The 19365-nt window shown below is 59.1% G+C and overlaps 1 protein-coding gene across 13 annotated transcripts in view; it reads right to left on the bottom strand.

The window, feature by feature from the left end:
• Positions 1 to 1375: 1375 nt before the first annotated feature.
• FAM53A (family with sequence similarity 53 member A) overlaps positions 1376 to 19365 on the bottom strand; it is a 29653-nt gene continuing 11663 nt past the window's right edge. For 5 of the 13 annotated variants that reach the window (XM_040625256.1, XM_040625259.1, XM_040625258.1 and 2 more), the window contains 3 exons: positions 11501 to 11555; positions 8999 to 9690; positions 1376 to 1878 (listed from right to left, as the gene is read on the bottom strand). In XM_040625256.1, coding sequence (XP_040481190.1) covers positions 1570 to 1878; positions 8999 to 9690; positions 11501 to 11555 — 1056 coding nt within the window. In that variant the 3' untranslated portion in view covers positions 1376 to 1569. Of the gene's footprint in view, positions 1879 to 8998; positions 9691 to 10739; positions 10825 to 11500; positions 11556 to 12766; positions 13353 to 13756; positions 14299 to 19365 lie in introns of those variants that run through there. The other 8 variants (XM_040625260.1, XM_040625261.1, XM_040625262.1 and 5 more) reach the window with 4 other exon arrangements.

Raw genomic sequence — 19365 nt, 5'->3', positions numbered from 1 at the left:
GATCCCGGGACCCAAGTCATGTGCCCACCAAGGGCCTGCCTGCAGGTCCCAGAGGCTCTCTGGGCCCCTCCACCTCCTGCCTGGCCAGGTGGTGGCTCTGGGGACGCTGGGGACACCCATGGGCACCAGCATGACCCCAAAGGCCCCTCTTAGAAAGTGCCAAAGGCTCCTTTGCCTTGCAGGTGTCCGCTGGCTCTGGTCCCACTCCGGACCCACCCGTGGCCAAAGGTCTGCCAGCCCCAGGAGGCCGCTGAGGACCGAACGTGGCTTAGTGTCCCAGGGGAAACGGCTCGGCCACACCGGGATCATTTCTCTCTCTTCAGGCTAAACCCAAACAGCTCCAAACAGCGCCCCACCCCATCCCATCCAGGCAACACCCCAGAGGGGCCCAGATGCCAGTACCTTTGTAAACTCCCCCATGGTTGAAAGCCACTAACCGGACAGGCGGACTGTTCTAGGACAACACAGGCTGCTTTCTGCACTCGTCTGACTCTGGCCACAGCACTTCTGCTGAGACGCGGGGCGCCTGCTCTCTCGGGAGGCCCGCCAACGAGCAAACAAGACGAACCAGCCATCTCCGGAGTCTCAGGGACCCTCGGACTACAGCCTAGAGTTTAGGAGGAAAAAAGTTCTCCAACGGTCATCGGAGAAGCCATGCTGGCCACTTCTGACTTCCACGAACGCACTGTCAGCCCAGTGCTGTTGGATGTATCCACGCGGCAGGAGGTTAGTGCAGGGCGGGCTGGAGGGATCGGCGGTGAGCTGTAGGACCCCCCATCCTGCAGGGAAGGGGCCAGAGGACCGGGCTGAGAAAGGCCAGCATCCTGCAAACTGGCACCTCCCGTCTCTGCCCACCCCCCGTCTACATCCGCACCAGGGATGGTGGTCGCCATGAATGGCTGTGACCTGGGAAAATGTTCTCAGGGGGAAAAAAAATCAAGAAATTTCTCCAAAGGTTATCACTGTTTTCTTTCACTACCACAAACTGCAACTCCTACCCAAAGCTCCTGAGGTCAGGGTCTCGGGTAGAAACCCCCCATTTCCTTAAATGAAAATCCTGTGCTTCATGAGACCCATGGGCCCGAGGCCCGACTGCATTCAGCCAGAAAGAAACACAGGGAAGCCAACGCCTTTTACTGAAGTCAGACCAGGTGCCGCCAGGACCACTGTTCCAGTGCTCCCGAGTACAGACACCGCCGCACGGTGCTCCGGGGAGCAGGCAGGAGATGGGCAGCGGCGGGCTGGCTGCCCAGCACTCACGGACGACAGCGCCCAGTGGAGGGGCCGGACCCCACACCCTGCATGGCAGGAGTTTCAGAAAAGGAACACACACCCATGCTGGGATCGGCCCACAGGCTCCCATTTCATAGAATGCCCTTCCGAAAATTCATTCAAAATAGAGCAGATTTCTCCAGAACTGTAAAAGCCATAAAAATCCAAAATACTTCTTTAGGAAAGACTGCATCGAAATTAAACCAATGTTCAAAGTTCTGCATAGCCCAGATTCTGTCCGTGTGCTGAGAAGAGACTGGGGCAGCGGCCCCGGACCCCCGACCCTCCTGCCTGGGGTCAGTTGCTCTCGATCTGCCCCAGGTCCAGCTCGCCGCGGCCGGGAGGGAAGGGGCCTTCCTCCCCAGCGCTGTCCCCGTCACTGGGGTCCTCGCCACTCCCGCCCTCACTCTCAGAGGCCAAGGGCTCCCAAGAGGCCCAGGGGCCGGGGACAGTGCAGCAGGGCCTGGGGTGCACGCTCAGTGGGCTGGAGACAGGCGTGAGGATGCGCATGCCACGTGGGTCATACGGGGCCAGCTCCGCTTGGGCACCATCCTCCTCTTCATCTTCATCATCAAGGGAGCAAAGGCTTTTTGAATTTTTTAAAGTCTGCAACAGAAAAGATACGGGCTGAAAGCATTTCCACAGGGTTACACACACAGGAGGCAGCATCCCACCGACCCAGGAATGGGTCCCCAAATTCACATAAAGCATCTTGGGTTCCCTGTGCATCAGCCGCACACCACACTCAAGCCTGCCCTGCGTGCCAGGCCTCCGCGGCTGACCCAGGGTGCTGCCCCGCAGAGACCCGAATCCCTGGACGGGCCAATGCTGCCTCTTTCTGACACCCCCACCCCGCCAGCCAATTCTTCCCCGTGCTGTTAAAGATGGCGGCTGCCAGGGCCGTCCCGCCCGAGACCAGAGTTCTCCCCCAACTGTCCACTCAGGCGGCACCGCTCCCTGGCTATTCCACAAGGGCCGGAGACTCAGCAGCCCACCCCAGCCCTGCTTACGGTTCCCAACCCAGGAACTGGGAGCGTGTGAGGGCCTCCTCCCCTCCCTCTGGCCACAGCCCCCTCCAGACCACACACGACAGCAGCCCCTGGGCACGGCCAGGGCCCCGTCCCCCCGACACCACCCCTGGCCCTCACCCTGAACTTCCGGCCCTGCATCTAAGGGCAGCACCTGTGTGTGTGGTCCACTGCACAGCCACACCTCTCCTGGAGCGGCCTCCCACCCTGGCCCCCCATAGCTCCACCGGCCCAGGTGTGACCTCAGTGACTCTGGGGTCAGGCTCCTCTCCGGGGCCACATGCACGCTGCCCCCACACAGGTATCAGCACGCGGTCCGGGGCTTCTAAAGGGCATCTGCGGCACACAGCGTGGGCAATGTGCGAGCCGCGGGGGCATGGGGGCGCAGCCGCTGCCACGCTCTCACCTGGGCTCTGGCCCCTCATCTGTGGGCCCAGAACACAAGCTGAGCAACGCTACACCATCGAAACCCAAACCTTCCCGAGCCAGGACGCGCCTCCTAACAGACCATCTCTGGCTAGAAAATTTTCTAGTAACAGTCCCCCAGAGAACTCCGGTGAACGCTTCCCCCTTAGGAGAGCGGAGTTCCTCTTTGAAATCGGCACTTTAAAGGAAACTATTTGGCTGTATAAAACAAACGGCCTGACCTTTCCTGTTGTTCTATAATAATTAAGCCACTGAGAAGTAAAATTCTAACGATTCAATCTTTAAAGATACAACCGGTCACATAGTTTGGTCACAGAACTAGGACTCGTGAAATAACATCTTTACACAAATGGAGATGGATTTGACAGTGACGGTCACTTCTTGAGGACACGGCCCGTTTCTGCAGGCCGGCTGGACATGGCCCCTCGCCTGGCCCCCTGCCGGCTCTCGCTCTGCCCCTGTCCTGCTCCACATGTGGGGCTCCGAGCCCACGGCACACACGCGAGCTGGCAGTGGCCGGACGGTGGTGGGAGGACGGCTGTGGAGAGTCCTCTGTCTCTGGGCCACGAGCCCATGTACGAGCCGCAGCTGGAAAACGGCAGGCTCGACACAGGCCCACTCGGGCTACCTGGGAGCTGTGGTGACCGCTCGACAGAACTGCACACAGAGCTGTGAACCTACACTCTCCAAACGGGGCGTCGGCCGCCACCTCGCTCGGGGTGAGCCCCCACACAACGCTGGGGAGGACGGGAAGCCAGGCTGTGAGGCCCACTCAGATGGCCGGGGGCCACGCCGACACATGTGATCAGCTCCATGATGCCGCTGCGATCACTCTGGTTTCAGATTACCCGCATCGAAGCAGATGAGGGGCTCCAGAATTTAGAGGTTCCTTCAACGTGTGTGCCATCTGGGGGGACGCTGCAGCCCCAGAGCCAGGCCCAGACATCCTGCAGGGTAAGAGCACGCGCCCAGCGCCTCCACCATCCCAAGCTGACATACCAGCTCCACTATGCTGATGAGACTCTCCAAGGAAAACAGAAACATGCCTGTGAGCCACCCCAAATTCCCTTCAAAGAACATATGGGGTCTGGGCAGCCACATGTGCGCTGGCTGAGGCGCCAGGCCATCTCCAAACCACAGCACGCAGATCTGCGCTCCTGGAGAGCACGGCTCCAGCCACGTGTGGGAGCTCATAGTGTCTCTGCTCAACCAGACCAGACCCTGCCCACGGGGGCCCATGGCAGCCCAGCCCTCCCAAACGCCAGGGCTGAGCAAGAGCCCTGGGGGCGCCCCAGCTGCCTGCAGGCTCCTGGAGCCCAGCACCCACGAGCACTTGTCCAACCAGGGCTCTGGCTGTGGTGAGAAACACAGACGCACCAGCAACGAAAAGAACCACGGGGCCTACGTGGCAAACCCTAGTGCCACCCTCAGCTGGCAAAGGGAGAAGGGTGGCCTGGCCAAGCCACTGAGGCCTGCAGGGCTTGGAACGTCCACACCACAGTGGGGGGTACGCAAGCAGGTGCACGTGTGCAGGGGGGCTGAGCGTGTCTGAGTGTGATGGGTGAGGGAGCTGTAGTAAGGAAGCTGGCTGAGAAGCAACTGGATCCCTAGACCCCCTCTCCCACTTCCGGGCGAGAGCAGAATATGGACACTTTCAGATTCACAAGGTCTCCCAAACCACGCCCCGCTGGCATGCCTTCCTAAGAAGCTGCTCCACCAAATGAGACCATGGCAAGGAGAGCCACCAGCCACGTGTCGAGAGGGCAGGTGAGGAGCCGGACACCCACACGCCCGGACGCCACAGACTGCATGTGAAGCCCAGGTGCCTCCCAGCCACGCCCACACCCCACCACGTACAGAGCACCTGGGCCGCCGGGCACCATCGCGGCTGTGCTGCCGATGGAGCGCATACCCGCCTTGCTGGCCTCCTAGGAAGTGCTGACGGCTGCAGACCCCCGAGCCCCCAAGGAGAGCTGCGGCAAGCGTGCTGGAGCCGGACAAGACGGGGCCGCAGCCACAGGACGGCAAGCCAAGACCTCGACTCCAGAGCCGCAGACGTCACAGTGTGTTCAATACCACCCAGGTCTCCAACAAGCACGACGGCCGGAAGGAGAAGGGGCCCTCCACCTGCAGAGACCGGCTCACCCGCGTGTCCCCGGCCCCCCACTGGCCACGCCTACACTGCCTGACCCGGAGAATGGGTGCAGCAGGACGTGGGTCTCCCTCCTCCATCCCCCAGAGCCTCAGGCCTCTGCCCACCCTGCTCCAGGCGGTTGTGAAAAGGTTGTGAACACCCCAATCTGTCCAACCCCAGCCGACCCACCTGCTCGCCAGCTGCATCCTCTTTCACAACTATCTCATTCAACCACCTACACAGGGACTTTGGGACGAGATCCCAGGAGTCACCACCCAGCCGTCCACTTGGACCGCGAGTTGGTGCCCTTGTCCTCGTAGGGGACCCTCCCCCAGAGAAGAGCCACAGCTGGGTCCCTGCCAAAACCCCTAAAGCACCACGTGGGTGACAAAAATAAAGACAAGAACCAACATGTTTATGGGACAAAGTGACAGAAACCCATAGTTGAGCAACAAGCTGTGGGTCACCAGGCCTGCCAGGCCACGCGGGACAGGCAGGTGGCTCCAGCCGGCGGGAAGTGCGTGAGTGTGCCCCCCGTCCGCCCTCCAACTGCAGCCACCCTCCTCAGATGCTGAGTCTGGTACGGAGGCCATGCTGACCCAGAGGCAGGGAGCTACGTGTCCAAACCACAGGCTGGAGGGGCTTTTCAAGCCCACCGCAGATGGCTGAATATCTCCCGCACGTCATAAAAGCTTCTGAAAGCCCCGAAAACACACAATTTCATAAAAAAAAACAGTACCTGTCCCCACATTCTGCTGAAACCATGACTGATTTGCACATTTTCTGTAATGATATTTTAATTTCAACTTTGAAACCTAGCTTTGGCAATAAAAATAAAAAATTCTATATGTTTTCCCACGGAAACAATTGCTTACCCAGAATGGGGATTTAAGAGGCAGCAGTGTCCCCTCCTTGTTGACCAAAGCCAACCCTCAGGCCCTAATTGGGCCAGAGCAAGGTGGCCCTCGAGCCAAGACTCGGGCTGATGGGCCGTCCCCACCACGTGCCCACCGTACCGGGCAGGGCAGTCGGCTGCTCAGCCATCCAGCACACCACGTCCAGGCCTGCGGTCGAGGACCCTGCGCTCCCCCGGCTTCAAGTCAAGGCACAAACCCGGCATGCGAACGTCGGGAGCACCAGGCCAGGGCACACGCACGGGGGAAGGATGCAGTCCCACCTGCGCTTACACCGAGAGCCACCAAGGAGCCACCGAGGAGCTCCTGCCCTGCTCACAGCCACACCGTCAGGTGGACAACAGACACACCCAAAGGCGGGCCCTGGGACAGCCATCTAAACCCTGCCACGTCCTGCCCTGAGTCTCCCCCACTATGCTTTGCCCTGTCTGGGAAGTCTTGTGCAACCGTGAAACCACCTCGAGAGAAGAGCGCATTCAGGGTCTCCAACTACGAACCTGACAGGACGTGCCCAGTTCCCACAACCAGCAACGTGCTCCCCAGAGGGGCCCCCGCCCCTGGGCAGCACAGCACATCAGGGTGCACGGGAGGTCTGGGCACACACGTGCACCGCCAGCCGCCTGCAGAGCCCAACGGCCTGCGCCCTCCTTCCACACGCACGACAGCCGCCTGCACACAGCCGGTCCTCCAGCGCTCGAGGGTCACACCTGCACTTCCAGAGGTATTTTTAAGCTTCCTGCTCCCTTCTCTTCCCGCGACCCGCAAACCCCCATCGGTGTCCATCCCGCTTGTAGGCGACATCTAGCTGAACACACTGGGCCCCAGAAAAACCCACGGGCCTCACCCGAGACATCTGAGTCACCAAACCCGGCCACCGAGCCATTAACAGCTCGACTGCTGCTTCTACCCGTTGGTAGGTTGAAGACAACCAAGTCTCCCAGACACGTGCTGACGCAGGAGGTATGCGTCTAGCCTTTGCCCATTCCTGGCTCCCACCACCTAAAATCCTCAGAACCTCCTGAGTGATGGCGTGAGGAGCGTCTTTTGTGATTTGTAACGAGCCCTGTTCAACCATACCTGCGGTTATGATACTGTGACCCCTGGGGGCCCCTAGCCAGCTTCGGGATGGGGCAGTGGACAGAATGACCACACCAGGCTTAGTGGGTTGGACTTTAAGTCCCCCACCCCACACCCCCTCCAGGGACACAGCCTGGGATGGAGGGTGGTCAATCTCAGTGGCCAGTGATCTCATCTGTCACATGTGGGCAGTGGAACCTCCATAAAACCCCTGCACAGGGGGTGGGGGGGGATCTGGAGGGCTCCCGGTTGGGGAGCACGTCTGGGGGCTGAGCGGGTGGGAGCTCTGCACCCCCTGCCCCATACCTTGCCCTGCCTGTCTCTTGCGTCTGGATGATCCTGAGTTGTGTCCTTCATGATAAATGGGTAATTAGTTAGTATAAGGTGCTTTCCGGAGTTCTGTGAGCCGTTCTAGCCACTTATGGAACCTGAGAAGGGTGCCGGGGGAACCCCAATTTGTAATCGAGCTGGTGGGTGGGAGGTACGGGAGGGATCTGAAGCCGGGGTAGTCTTGTGAGGCTGAGCCTGCAGGGTTTGCACTCACGGCAGCTAGTGTCAGAACGGCGCCAACTGTCAGAGCCCGGCCGGCGTCTGCAGAGCCGGAGACCTGTGGGCAGAAGACCCGCACGCCAGGTGCCAGAGGCGGTGTGAGCACAGACAAGTGCTGATGGGGCGTGCTGGCCGTGAGCGGCATGCGGAGACACCCTCTGTTTCCAGAGGCGGCAGGGGAGCTGGTGAGGGTCGGGGCTGCAGCCCGACTGGGGGCTGGGCTGGTGCCGGCCTCCGTCTCCCAGGCCACAATCAGAGGTGTCCGTCAGCTATCACAACTGCTCACAACATCTCTATCTGCATATGTTTGATTATTCACAACATCAGGAATAAAAGAGACAGCTGTGAACGCACCAGATTAGAGATTTTAAAAGTCCTAGAGATACAATGAGTAGCTCTGTACCCCAACCTGACACCTTAAATGCAATGCCATTTCCCAGATGCAAGTAACTTCGGGAAGCCCTAGATTGTTCCAGAGACACTGAGTGTGCAGGTGTGTTCACCTCCACACACACTCCAGGCCCAAATGGTGTCCCAGCGAGCCCCCAGCAAACCTCACTCATGACAGCTTGGAAATGGCTCATCTGGCCCGTTGAGCCTGTTGGTGACACAGCCCTGTGGAGCATGAGCGTACAGGGGACCCCGAGCAGAGCCGCCCAGCTGAGCTGCAGCTGGATGCCTGAGCCGTGGAAGCCGCGTGGGCTAAGTGTGGGCTGTTACACAGCAACCGTGGCAGGGTGCCAGGCTAAGCAAGGCAGCAGGCCGGTAATGCCAAGGACTCGGGCAAAGAGGCTGATAGATCCTAGGGCAGGCTGGGGGAGCTCGAAGATTCGGGGGTAGGGGTGCCCAACAATATGCCAACAATAAGGGAAACGTTTGAGAAGGACAAGCAGGGTGACTGCACGGCTCAGTTGGTTGAGCGTCCAACTCTGGTTTTGGCTCAGGTCAGGATCTCGGGGTGTGAGATCGAGACCCGGGTCGGGCTCTGTGCTTGGCAGGGGGTCTGCTTGAGATTCTCTCTCCCTCTGCCCCTCCCCAATGCACCCCCACGCCGCTCACATGCTCGCACTTTCTCTTTCTCACTCACTCTCTAAAAAGAGACAGACGAGCAGGCTTCACATCTCCCGGGCTTTGTTTCCTTGGGGCTGCCTGTGTCAGTGCCCCGCCCGACGCTGCACCCTGTCCTTCTGCTTCTAGCTGGTCTGCCCACGTGACCTCTGAACCCCGTTCAGGTCTGCCCCATCCTGCACCCTGGCTTGCCAACTCTGCTCCGCGGCCTCCCATACAGAAGGTGGTCATGGCCGTTCCACCCCAGGGAGGGCGGGGGACCCGAGAACCGGGGACACGCGGGGCCAGGATCCTGACATGTCTGCACACACATGCACACACGCACGCACACAGGGCTGAGGACGGCTCACACCCCACCCAGGTGGGCAGGAAGCACAGCCATGGGTGCTGGTGCTGGGGACCAGCCAGGCCCAGAACACACTCCCAGGAGACCACCAGGGCCAGGGGCAGGCCGAACTCGCCGCAGAGCCGCCCTGTGCCACGGGGAGGCGCCAGCGAGGTGCGCACACCAGAAACAAGACAAGCCTCACCCGAGTCATTTTCAGAAAGTCCAAGGATGGGCGTGGCCAGCGAGCGCTCTCCTCACGCCTGCGCTTGCGCGGGCACTTCCTCCCAACGAGCACACAGGGCTGCGAGCGGCACCGCAGCAGGCCCAGTCGCCGGCCCAGCTCGGGTGTGGACCAGGGGCTGCTGCTGGCGGAGGGCAGGGGCGTGCCCACTTCCGCCAGGTGCTCCTGTGACAGGGACAAGCGGCGCCTCCAGGACAGAGTGCGGGGCCCGGCGGGTCGCCAGGGTGGGCCCGAGCCTCCCTCCCTGCCGTCCCCGCAGCTGCCGCTGGCTGAAGGCACCCAGGGGGCGGGGGGCGAGGTGGGGCCGGCCACCGGGAGGGCGCAGCCCAGCAGTGTGGCGCTCCTGGGCAGGCTGGCACCCGGGCTCTCCTGCAGCGTGGCGCTCCCGCCGCTGTGGCACCGCCTCTTGGACACCGGCGTCCAGACCTTGGAGCCGCCAGGGCACCAGGGGGAGCGGCAGCATGCCAGCCCATCCGGCTCTGACAGGGAGCGGCAGTGTCGCTTGGTAGGTGGTGCCGAGGGGGGCCCTGCGCTCTCCCTGAGGTCTGTGGCGCTCATGGCACCCAGGCCCGTGTCTGGGCCACATGTGCCCGTGGCCGTCTGACTCCCGACGGGCCATCCTCCACTTAAGACCTTCCAGGGGCGCCTGTCTTCTGAGGAAACACAAAAAAGAAGAGACGGGTGAGCAGGCACAGTCTTTGCCAGGCCCTGAGGCCCCTCCCAGCTAGAAACACGGCCGGACACAGAGCCTCACGCCTTGTGGGCGCCGGGGGGACGCGGCGCGTCGGCCACAGACCCAGTCAGCGCCGGCCCCACCTGCGTTCCCTGGTCAGCTCGACCCGGGGGCAGCCTCACTTTTCCAAGGAAGACACATCCCAACGAGGCCAGCTAGCCATTCCCTGGAAATGACCATAGCACACTGTTCTCCTTTCAGTTTCGTGGAAAGACTTGCCCACGCCGCCCGCTTCTCTGTCTGCGGCCGAGTCACCCTCTAGGTGTGCGACCTCACCTGCGAGGCCCTCTGGGGCCACTGGAAACACTCGGGCAGAGCAGCAGCCACGGTGCCCCCCACCCCCTCTCCGGCAGGCGGCTCCCAGCTTCCCAAAACTTGAGGCACAGCCCACAGCACACGGCAGGCAGGGACCGTGCACGGGGCCAGAGACCCCCACCACCGCCTCCACTTCCTCACTTCGCACTGCGGCTACTGGGAGGCTCACAAGAGACACTGAGTGCCTGGGGTCAGCAGTCCACACCCGGCAGACCCACATGTGAGGGCACACCATGCAAGCACAAGGGGTTCCCTCTGCCGGCCTGCCCCCAATGCCCCAGGAAGAGCCCACCCCAGACCTTCCCCAGACTCTCCTCCACACACCCCTTGGTTGCCCAGACCCCAAATGCACCCATCAGGGCTGCCATCACGAGCTTTGCTGCTTCGTGACCCCCATCGGGGGCAGAGCCAGGTGAGTAGGTCTCCTGGGACTCCTCGTGTGGAGGCAAGGTGGACCACGAAATCCTGACTCCCACTGACCTGACCCACAGCCCCCACCACTCTGGCCACCACGGTCTCTACCAGTTGGGAAACTGGGCATGCGGGCAGTGGGACCCAAGGGAGGAGGCCAGGACCCTGTGGGGAAAGGCACAAGCAAAGGCCCTGGGGTGACCCTGGGCAGCAAGGAAGCAGGGTCAGACCCCCTGGGCATACCTGTTGAGGACTGGTCTCGTGTGCAAGATGGACTCCCACTGAGGACACAGTGCCAAAGGCCCGGGACTGGGCTCACACTCTCTACCTCCATCCGTCCACAGAAAAGTTTGGTAAGAAACGTTCACTTCAGTAGTCTGGAGAGCAACCTAACACAGCGCCCCTGCCAATGGCTTCTGAGCCCTACAGCCGTGGTGCGCAGGGCCGGCAGGGGAAGGGCCCGCCCTCGAGTCAGACCACACCCAACGTGCCTCACCACAGCGGAACCGAGGACACCAAGAGCGGAGGGCAGCAGGCTCTGCACACGCACACTCGCTCACACAGTCACTTGGGGCAGCCATTCAGATCATGGGGGACACACGCATGGGCAGGGGGCTGAGTTGCAACGCACACCGACGGCCCAGCGTGTGCCCCACCGTGTGCTGTGCCCGACCCCGCTCTGCTCTCCCTTCAGTGGCCACAGGGCTCCACAGGGCGAGCCTCGACCTCCGCATTGCCAGGCGCCTGTCCAGAAGGGCCCAGCAGGGGAGGGCCCAGCGCCTGCAGTCGGAGGGAGAGGCCAGCCGTGCCCTGACCAACAGCCTGGCAGGGGAGGCCTGCTGCGGGCGACCTTCCACTCTGCAGCCTAAGACAACCCGTGCACGGGCTTTAGCTCCAGAAGTCAGCATCACATTCCAGCTCCGCGTCCCGCACCCTCCGTGCACCGTGCCCGGCCCTCAGCCACAGCAGCCCAGGAAGACGGGTCAGGGCTTTGGAACACTTACCATTGCTCTCAAAAGGGGACAAATGGCCACTGTTGCTCAGTGTCCCAGCAGAACGCTGAAAGTGACAAGAAAAACCAGTATGAGCACCGTGGGCACGGACGCAGAACTCACAACAGCACGAAGTCAAGGGTAACGCTATAGTCTCGTCCTGCAATCAGTTCTATTTTTCCCCAACGCTGCCTTGTTTCGCAATGAAAAAGAAAGCATGGACCCCAGAACGCATTTTTTTTCTCAATCAAGATTCTCAAAAGCCAAACAACACTCACCCAAGTGAAGGGAATCGAAAGCCGCGTGCACGACCCCATGTGCTCCTGCGGCCCGGGCCACCCTCCCCGCAGCCAGGGCCGTCCTCATGGCCTCCCCACTCAGGCCCTCTCTCACACGTACTGGCCCCCAGGCCAGGCCCCCTGAGGGCAGCGGCTTGAGCCCACAAGGCTCCATGTGTCAGCAGCAATCTACCCCCAAGACGCCTGAGGGGCCGCCTGGCAAGCCTGTACTGCTGCCTGTGTCTGTCTGCTTTTGCGGGCTCTCCCAGCCCAGCCCCGGGGGCACCATCGTGGTCCGGCTGGGTCCCCGGGGCAAGCGCCTGATGCTGTGGGGACACAAAACCATCTTGTGGGGTCCGAGAGCAGTGGCCGCCCAACTGTTTCTGCCTCTCCCCCTCCACCAGCACGTAACTTCTCAGTGACGCCTAGCTTCCTAAGGGGTCGGGTGCTGTGATTCCTAAACTGGTGATAGAGTTAGGAGATCCTTGTTGCTTCTCATAAAGGGACAGAGTTCTTTCGTGACCCAGAAAAAAGACACTCATCAATAGTCAGGCTGGGCAAAGACAGATGGCTGCCTGGGCCCTCCAGGCCTACGTCACCCAACACGGCCACACAGAGCTGGAGAGGCTGGCCGCACAGAGGAGGACCAGGCGACCAGCAGTTCTCCAAGCCCAAGACCCAGGTCAAGCGGCATAACAAGGAAGCAGCTCTGTAACTCCGAGAAACTGTCAGTACACACAGCCGGTCATTTACACCATCAGGGAATCACCTCTCTCTCTCTGCCGCTGCAAACCCTCCCCAGGGACCTGCACCCCCCCCAGCACCCTCCATACCCCTCTCAGAGCCCCGAGTGCCACCATCGTGCCCCCCAAGGCCCTCCCAGCACCCCCATCCCCCATGCCCCTCCCCCCAGGCCAGGTTGGCCAGCCACTGTCCCCCCGGGTGAGCACCAGGCACAAGCACCCTCCCAGGGCTGCCGTCCCCACACACAGCAGGAAACCTGAACAGAGGCACCGTCCACCAAGGAAAGGCTCCAGCGGCTCCCACACAGGAGACCCAGGCTCCAGCTCAGCGTGAAGGCGCACACGTGGGGCAGCCGGAGCACGTGGGTTTTGCGGACAGCGCCTGTGCTGGAGAGCAGAGAAGGGCTGGCCCCGAGGCCTCTCTGTGGGAGGACGGCGGCAGCGTCATGGGCCTCCACATCCAAGACGGTCCTGTACAGCCGGCCTCGTGCTGAGGAGCCCTGACCAGACGAGGCTGCCTCTGAACATGCCCTGGGGACGCCAGGGGGCGCTGAGACCACAGGCTGACACCCAGGCAGGCCCGGCCCCACCGCACCCACCATGACGCCGTCCACCAGAGCCCAGGGACAGCCTGTGCAGCACGCGGCCTGCAGTCCGCTCCCCTGAGCATCCCTGACGGGGCAGGCCGGCTCCTCTGTGTAAGCCTCGGTCTCCCCACCTGGGGCCGGAGTGAGAGTGGGACGCACACGCGGGGCAGCTCCCGGGTTACCTGAGAGCAATGAAACCCACCAACTGATGGTGGAGAAAGGACAGCCATTTCCAGAAGGGGCGCTGGGTCGACCACTCAGCCGTGAAAAAAAAAAAAAGAAAGGAAAATTCACTCTTGGCCTGGTCTCATCCCACACACAAGACTCAGCTCCACAGAGAGTGCAGTCTTCAAGCTAAAGTAAGACAGATGCTTCTAGAAGAAGACAGGAGAATATCTTCGAGACTCAGGGCAGCAAGGATTTCTTCAGTGAGGTATAAAACACACTCACAAGGATGCTTCCATCTATGTTGAAATTAGAATTTCTGTTCATTGAAAGTCACCCATGACGAGGCAAACCACAAGACAGGAGAAAATATTGCAAAACACGTATCCGAGCAAAGACTCATAGGAAGATGTATCAACAATTTCCCACAGATCAGTAAAAAAAAAAAGGCACACGACCCAACAGAAAAATGGCAAAAGACCTGAAGCCGCTCACAGTTGGCCGCTGAGCAGAGCAGGAGGCGCGGTGTCCCTCGTCATCCGGGGAGAGAGGGAGAGGTCAGAGCCTGGGGGACACGGCACCGGCGTGACCAGTGGCCGGGCCAGGGTGCAGGCCCGGGCGCCGCCGGCAGAGCTGGCCACAGGAGACCGCGCGCACTCAGTGGTGTTAGTCACAGCAGCCACAGCCTGGGAAGAGCCCAAGTGTCCACCGGCAGGAAAACAGAGACCGCACCGCAGAGGAAAGGACGGACGCACCAGCGCCACTGACCTGGGGTGTCCCTCGAGAGAGCCCGCCAGTGAAAGAAGCCAGACTCCAGAAGTACCAGCCGTGCAGCCACACTTCTGTGACAACCTGGGACAGGTAAGGCCACGTGGGGCCATGAGAAGGTCAGAACCTGTCTGGGTGGTGGTGACAGCGCTACCAGTGTGCACAACCGGCAAAAGGCACCGGACCGAACATCAAACCCAATCTGCAAACGCTGCCTCACTAAAAAATGTATTTTCTTTTTTTTTTTTTTTAAAGATTTTATTTATTTATTCGACAGAGATACAGACAGCCAGCGAGAGAGGGAACACAAGCAGGGGGAGTGGGAGAGGAAGAAGCAGGCTCATAGCGGAGGAGCCTGATGTGGGGCTCGATCCCAGAACGCCAGGATCACGCCCTGAGCCGAAGGCAGGCGCTTAACCGCTGTGCCACCCAGGCGCCCCTAAAAAATGTATTTTCGACAAAAGGCTTTGAAAAGCCAAACTCCCCACCATCCAAGCCTGGACACATGCACGCGACAGCCCACACCACAGCCGCCGGTGCTGAACCTCCTGACCGGCCACCACCCCACCCCACACCCCCAGCTGGCGACCCTCCCTCTCAGCCCCCATCCACTGCAGCGCAGGGCAGGGGGCCTGCTACCCTGACCCGCTCCGGCCCCGCCCTCACAAGAACAGAGGCCCAGGTGCCTGCCCCCACGGGCCTGACACCCCAGGTGCACGCGGCTCTCCACCCACCAAGGGTCCAGCCCTGGCCGCCCTACCTCAACTCTCAACACCCCACACGGCCTTCTTGTTCTACCATCCGCTAGCACAGGCTAGGGGCTCCCTAGGCTCCCCGCTTGCTGAGAAACCACACTCTTCACCTGATATCTGCAGCTGCTCCCACATTCACTGAACCCTGACAAGTTCTATGGGATCCTGCTGGCATTTCAGCGGGCTGGGCTGCGGGCTGCGGGACTAGGCTGCAGGGCTGGGATGCGGGCTGGGCTGCGGGCTGCAGGGCTGGGTTGCGGGCTAGGCTGTGGGGCTGGGCTGCGGGCTGAGGGCTGCGGGGCTGGGCTGCGGGCTGCGGGGCTGGGCTGCGGGCTGCGGGCTGGGCTTCAGGCTGCGGGGCTGGGCTGCAGGGCTGGGATGCGGGCTGGGCCATGGGCTTGGCTGCGTGCAGTGACTCCTGCCCACCCACCTACCTGTGCATCCTCCCCCCGAGGCCCCAAGGCCTTCAACTGCCTACCGACACCAAGACCCCCCCTCCTCTGCAGTGCACAGCCCCCACCACACCTCCATCCTCTCTGCTGCCCCTGCAGCTCCACACGGCCCCCCTGCGGTCCCAGGGCGTCTGTGTCTCTCTTCCCAGGAGAACACCAGCCCCTGGGGGAGGGCAGTGCATGGTGCCGCCACAGCCTCGGGTTGTAAACGAATGAACCAGAGAAGCTTCAGCTCACGTGAGAACTGTAGGGTCAGCTTGCCAAGTTCCACAAGTATCGTAGTGGGATTTTTATCAGAACTGCCACAATCCTTCAGCAGGCGAATGGTGTGCCCTTAAGTGGGTGTTCCTCCTCCACTGAACCAGGACACCATCCGCATGCACCTCCAGGGCACCATGAGGAGCGAAAACAGCCCCTCCCCAAAGGTCACGGCCTTCGCACAGGTCATCCTTGAAATGACAAATCACGGAGATGGAAGAGGAAATGCGGTGTGGCCACAGAGTCCACACGAGGGAGCGGCTGGCACTCACGTTACTGAATTCGCTCTCCATCTGCACGGCCCCACACGACAGCCGCAGCCACAGGCTGCTACTGATATTTAAACTTCAATGACATAAAATACAAATTCAGCTCCCCGTCACCCCAGCCACATCTCAGGGCTCAGTAACCACATGCCTTAAGTGGCCACATGCTTGGACAGTGGGGAGCATTCCCATCACCACAGAACGTGCCCCTGGACGGAGATGCCCCAGGTCCCCCATTCACACTTACTGGGACAGTCAGCATTTGCTGACATGACCCAGTGCACCAGCTATGGAAAGTACCAGAAGCCTGAAGACACAGTCCTGATTTCTCAAGGCGCTCACTGTCCTGTCTGGGCAGGGGAAGGGGCAGTGGGAACTGGACACAAACTCACATGCTCTAGGCCTTTTTGGTCACAGTTAGACTAGCCTATGTCCCCCAAGCCTCACAGAGGCAAAGCAGGAAGTGCTGACCTCACCCCGGTGATCAGAAGGCTTTTGTAAGAGACCAGGGGCCTTCGCAGCAAGTGGGAATGCACTTGAGGCCAGAGAGAAAGGAACATAACATGAAGGAGGCAGCCACACTGAATGGGGGGAGGCAGAGAGGACACGGGGTCGACCAGAACATCCGCGAGGAGGCACTAAGTGCAGCATGGCCAGGTGAGGCACACGGAGCGCTCCCCACATGTGTGCTGACTGAGCAAAGGCACACAGGGGACACAGACCCTCGAAATGGATCAACCCCTCAGGACTGGATGAGGAGCCCCCGCTGGGCCTCCCACTCCCACCACCTGCTCCTGATCCAACCACCTCCTCACTCACCACACGGCACGTGGTGGTGCTCCGGGAGAGACGCGTGAGTGACCAGAGTGGCACACGGCTACAGAGACAAAGGCATCAGATGTTTAGCGATTTCCAATTTTATTTACATTTAACAATCTTGAATTTTAGTTTTAAAACTAATGATTCAATTTTTGGAAAACCTTTCAGTTTGCTCAGAACAACGGGAGTATGTGAAACCTATTTTTTCAACTATAAATGTCACAAAATCTAAATACAGATCAAGTATTTCTATAATGTAAAACTAGTGTCCAAATTGAGATCTGTTGTAGATATCAAGTACACACTAGGTTTCAAAGACTTTGTTTTAAAAAATGTGAACTTTTGACAAGGGTACCAAAGACCACTCAAGGGCAAAGAAGAGTCTTTGCAACATACAGCACTGGGACAACTGGGGTCCACACACAAAAGAAAGAAGTCGGACCCCTACCTCACACCACACACTAAAAGTAGCTCAAAAGGGATCAAAGACCTAAAGGTAAGAGCTAAAACTATAAAACTTTAGGGGGAAATGTAAGAGTAAATCTTCATGACCTTGGATTCTCAGATATGACACTAAAAGCACAGGCAACAAGAGGAAAAAGAGATCAGCTGGACTTTGATGAAATAAAAGCTTTTGTGTTTCAGAGGACACTATTAAGAAAGATACCCACAGAACAGAAAAACGTTTTTTCAAATCACTTATCTGATTAGGGATCAGAATATATAAAGAATTCTAAAAACTCAAAAATAAAAAGACAGGCAACCCAACTTTTCAATGGGCAAAGGACTTGAAAACGTATTTCTTCAAAGAAGATACACCGATGGCCAGGGGGCACGAGAAAACTGCTCAACATCGTGAGTCAGGAGGGAAGCACAGATCAAACCCACAAGGAGACGACAGCACCTCTTAGGGCGGCTCCGATCAAAAAGAGGGATGATTGCAGGTGTTAAGGAGGATGAGGAGAAATCAGGACCCTCCCGCCCTGCTGGCAGGTTGTACAATGGTGTAGCCGCTGTGGAAAACGGCTCGGTTTCTCAGAAGGTTAAACAGAGTTACAACACAACCCAGAAGCTCCGCTCCTGCATGTACACCCAAGAGAAATGAGACGTCTGTCCCATCAAAACCTGTACACAAACATTTACGGCACCGTTACTGATAACAGCTGACAAGTACAAACAACCCAATGTTCACCAACAAACGGACAGACAGAACGCAGTCTGTCTGACCAACGGGAGTCTGACCACGCCTGGCAGTGCCGTCCCGGAAAACCTCCCGGGATGAGGGCCAGCCATCTGCACCGCCCACTATGGCAGCCACTGGCCACACCAAGACACGGGGGCACCTGACGTGCGTCTAGTGCAAATGAAAAATAGCACTCTAATTGTGTTTAATTTTAATTAACTTGAATTTCAATTTTAAAAGCCACATGGGACTAGAGGCTGCCACACAGGGCAGCCCGGCTCTGACCAACAGTCTACACAGCACGCCGGAGACAGGGGACACCTGAAGAGACATCTGTAGAGACATACATGGAAATATCCCGAGGAAAACCGTCTAGAACTTGCTGTAAGACAGCCGCAGGAGGGGCGTGGGTGAAGGCACAGACAGAACAAGGGACCAGGGGCTGACGGTGCCGACCTCAAGTCTTTAATGCTCTACTCTGACACACATCCAGATTTTGCCATAGAAATACTAACGTCAGTTACCTTTGAAAACTTCCATATCTATTCTTTTTTTTTTAAAGATTTTATTTATTTATTCAACAGAGATAGACAGCCAGCAAGAGAGGGAACACAAGCAGGGGGAGTGGGAGAGGAAGAAGCAGGCTCACAGCGGAAGAGCCTGATGTGGGGCTCGATCCCATAACGCCGGGATCACACCCTGAGCCGAAGGCAGACGCTTAACCACTGTACCACCCAGGCGCCCCTCCATATCTATTCTTATACAACAAATTGCTTTTTAAACTGCTGACTTCTTTCCGCGAATGTTAAAAGCAGCGTGCGCTGAGACACGTGCAGGTAGAGCGGGAGAGCTGGCTCGCAGGTCACCCGCTGACCCCCAGGGACGCAGATTCCAAGTTCTTCCGCAGAGCTGACCGCACCATCCTTACTACAAAGTGACATCAGAGACCCACGTCAACTAAAAGCCCAACATCAAATGGGTGACAGACGACAGACTTCTTGCTCGAAAAGACAGGACATCTGTGCCTTTCGCTGCATGTAAATTACACCTCATTTTTAAAAAGCCAACAGTTAGAAACAGCAGGTTTCTATAAACAAAGCGTCCGCAGTCAAACCGCAGACACCGTGCAGGGACAAGCCCCTCAGGAAGTCGGCGAAATGCCTACTGGTAATGAGGGAATTCTCTTCCAAACATGTTGAGAATTCACACAAAGGAAATCTATTCGCATCACAGCAGGAGGAATCATAGGCAGGATTTGTCTTGCCGTCATAGACAGGTGTGGGCCCCGCTGACCCAGAGCGCACCGCCCCGACCCCACAGCGGCCTCCCCGTGGCACAGTTCGCTCCACCACGAGCACCAGAACCCTGCTTCCAACAGCAAAATGCCACCTCTTAAAATTCAAGATGAAGACTGGGGACAGGAAAGTTCTGTTCTCCCATTTCAGGAAGAAAAACCTACCATGTTAACAGGCTATCTTTTCAAAACCCTAAGTCTCGACAAAAGAAACAAATCACCCCAACGGCAACAGAACGGAACACGGTGCTGCAGGCAGGGCCAGCAGAGGCGGGAGGGAGGGCGGGCTAACCGTGTGGTCACTCTTCCTGT

This window comes from Ursus maritimus, unplaced genomic scaffold, assembly GCF_017311325.1.
Source record: "Ursus maritimus isolate PB19 unplaced genomic scaffold, ASM1731132v1 scaffold_8, whole genome shotgun sequence".
NCBI classification, from domain to species: Eukaryota; Metazoa; Chordata; class Mammalia; order Carnivora; family Ursidae; genus Ursus; species Ursus maritimus.
Note: the sequence above shows the minus strand (reverse complement) of the source record. Positions and strands in the feature narration are given on the sequence as shown.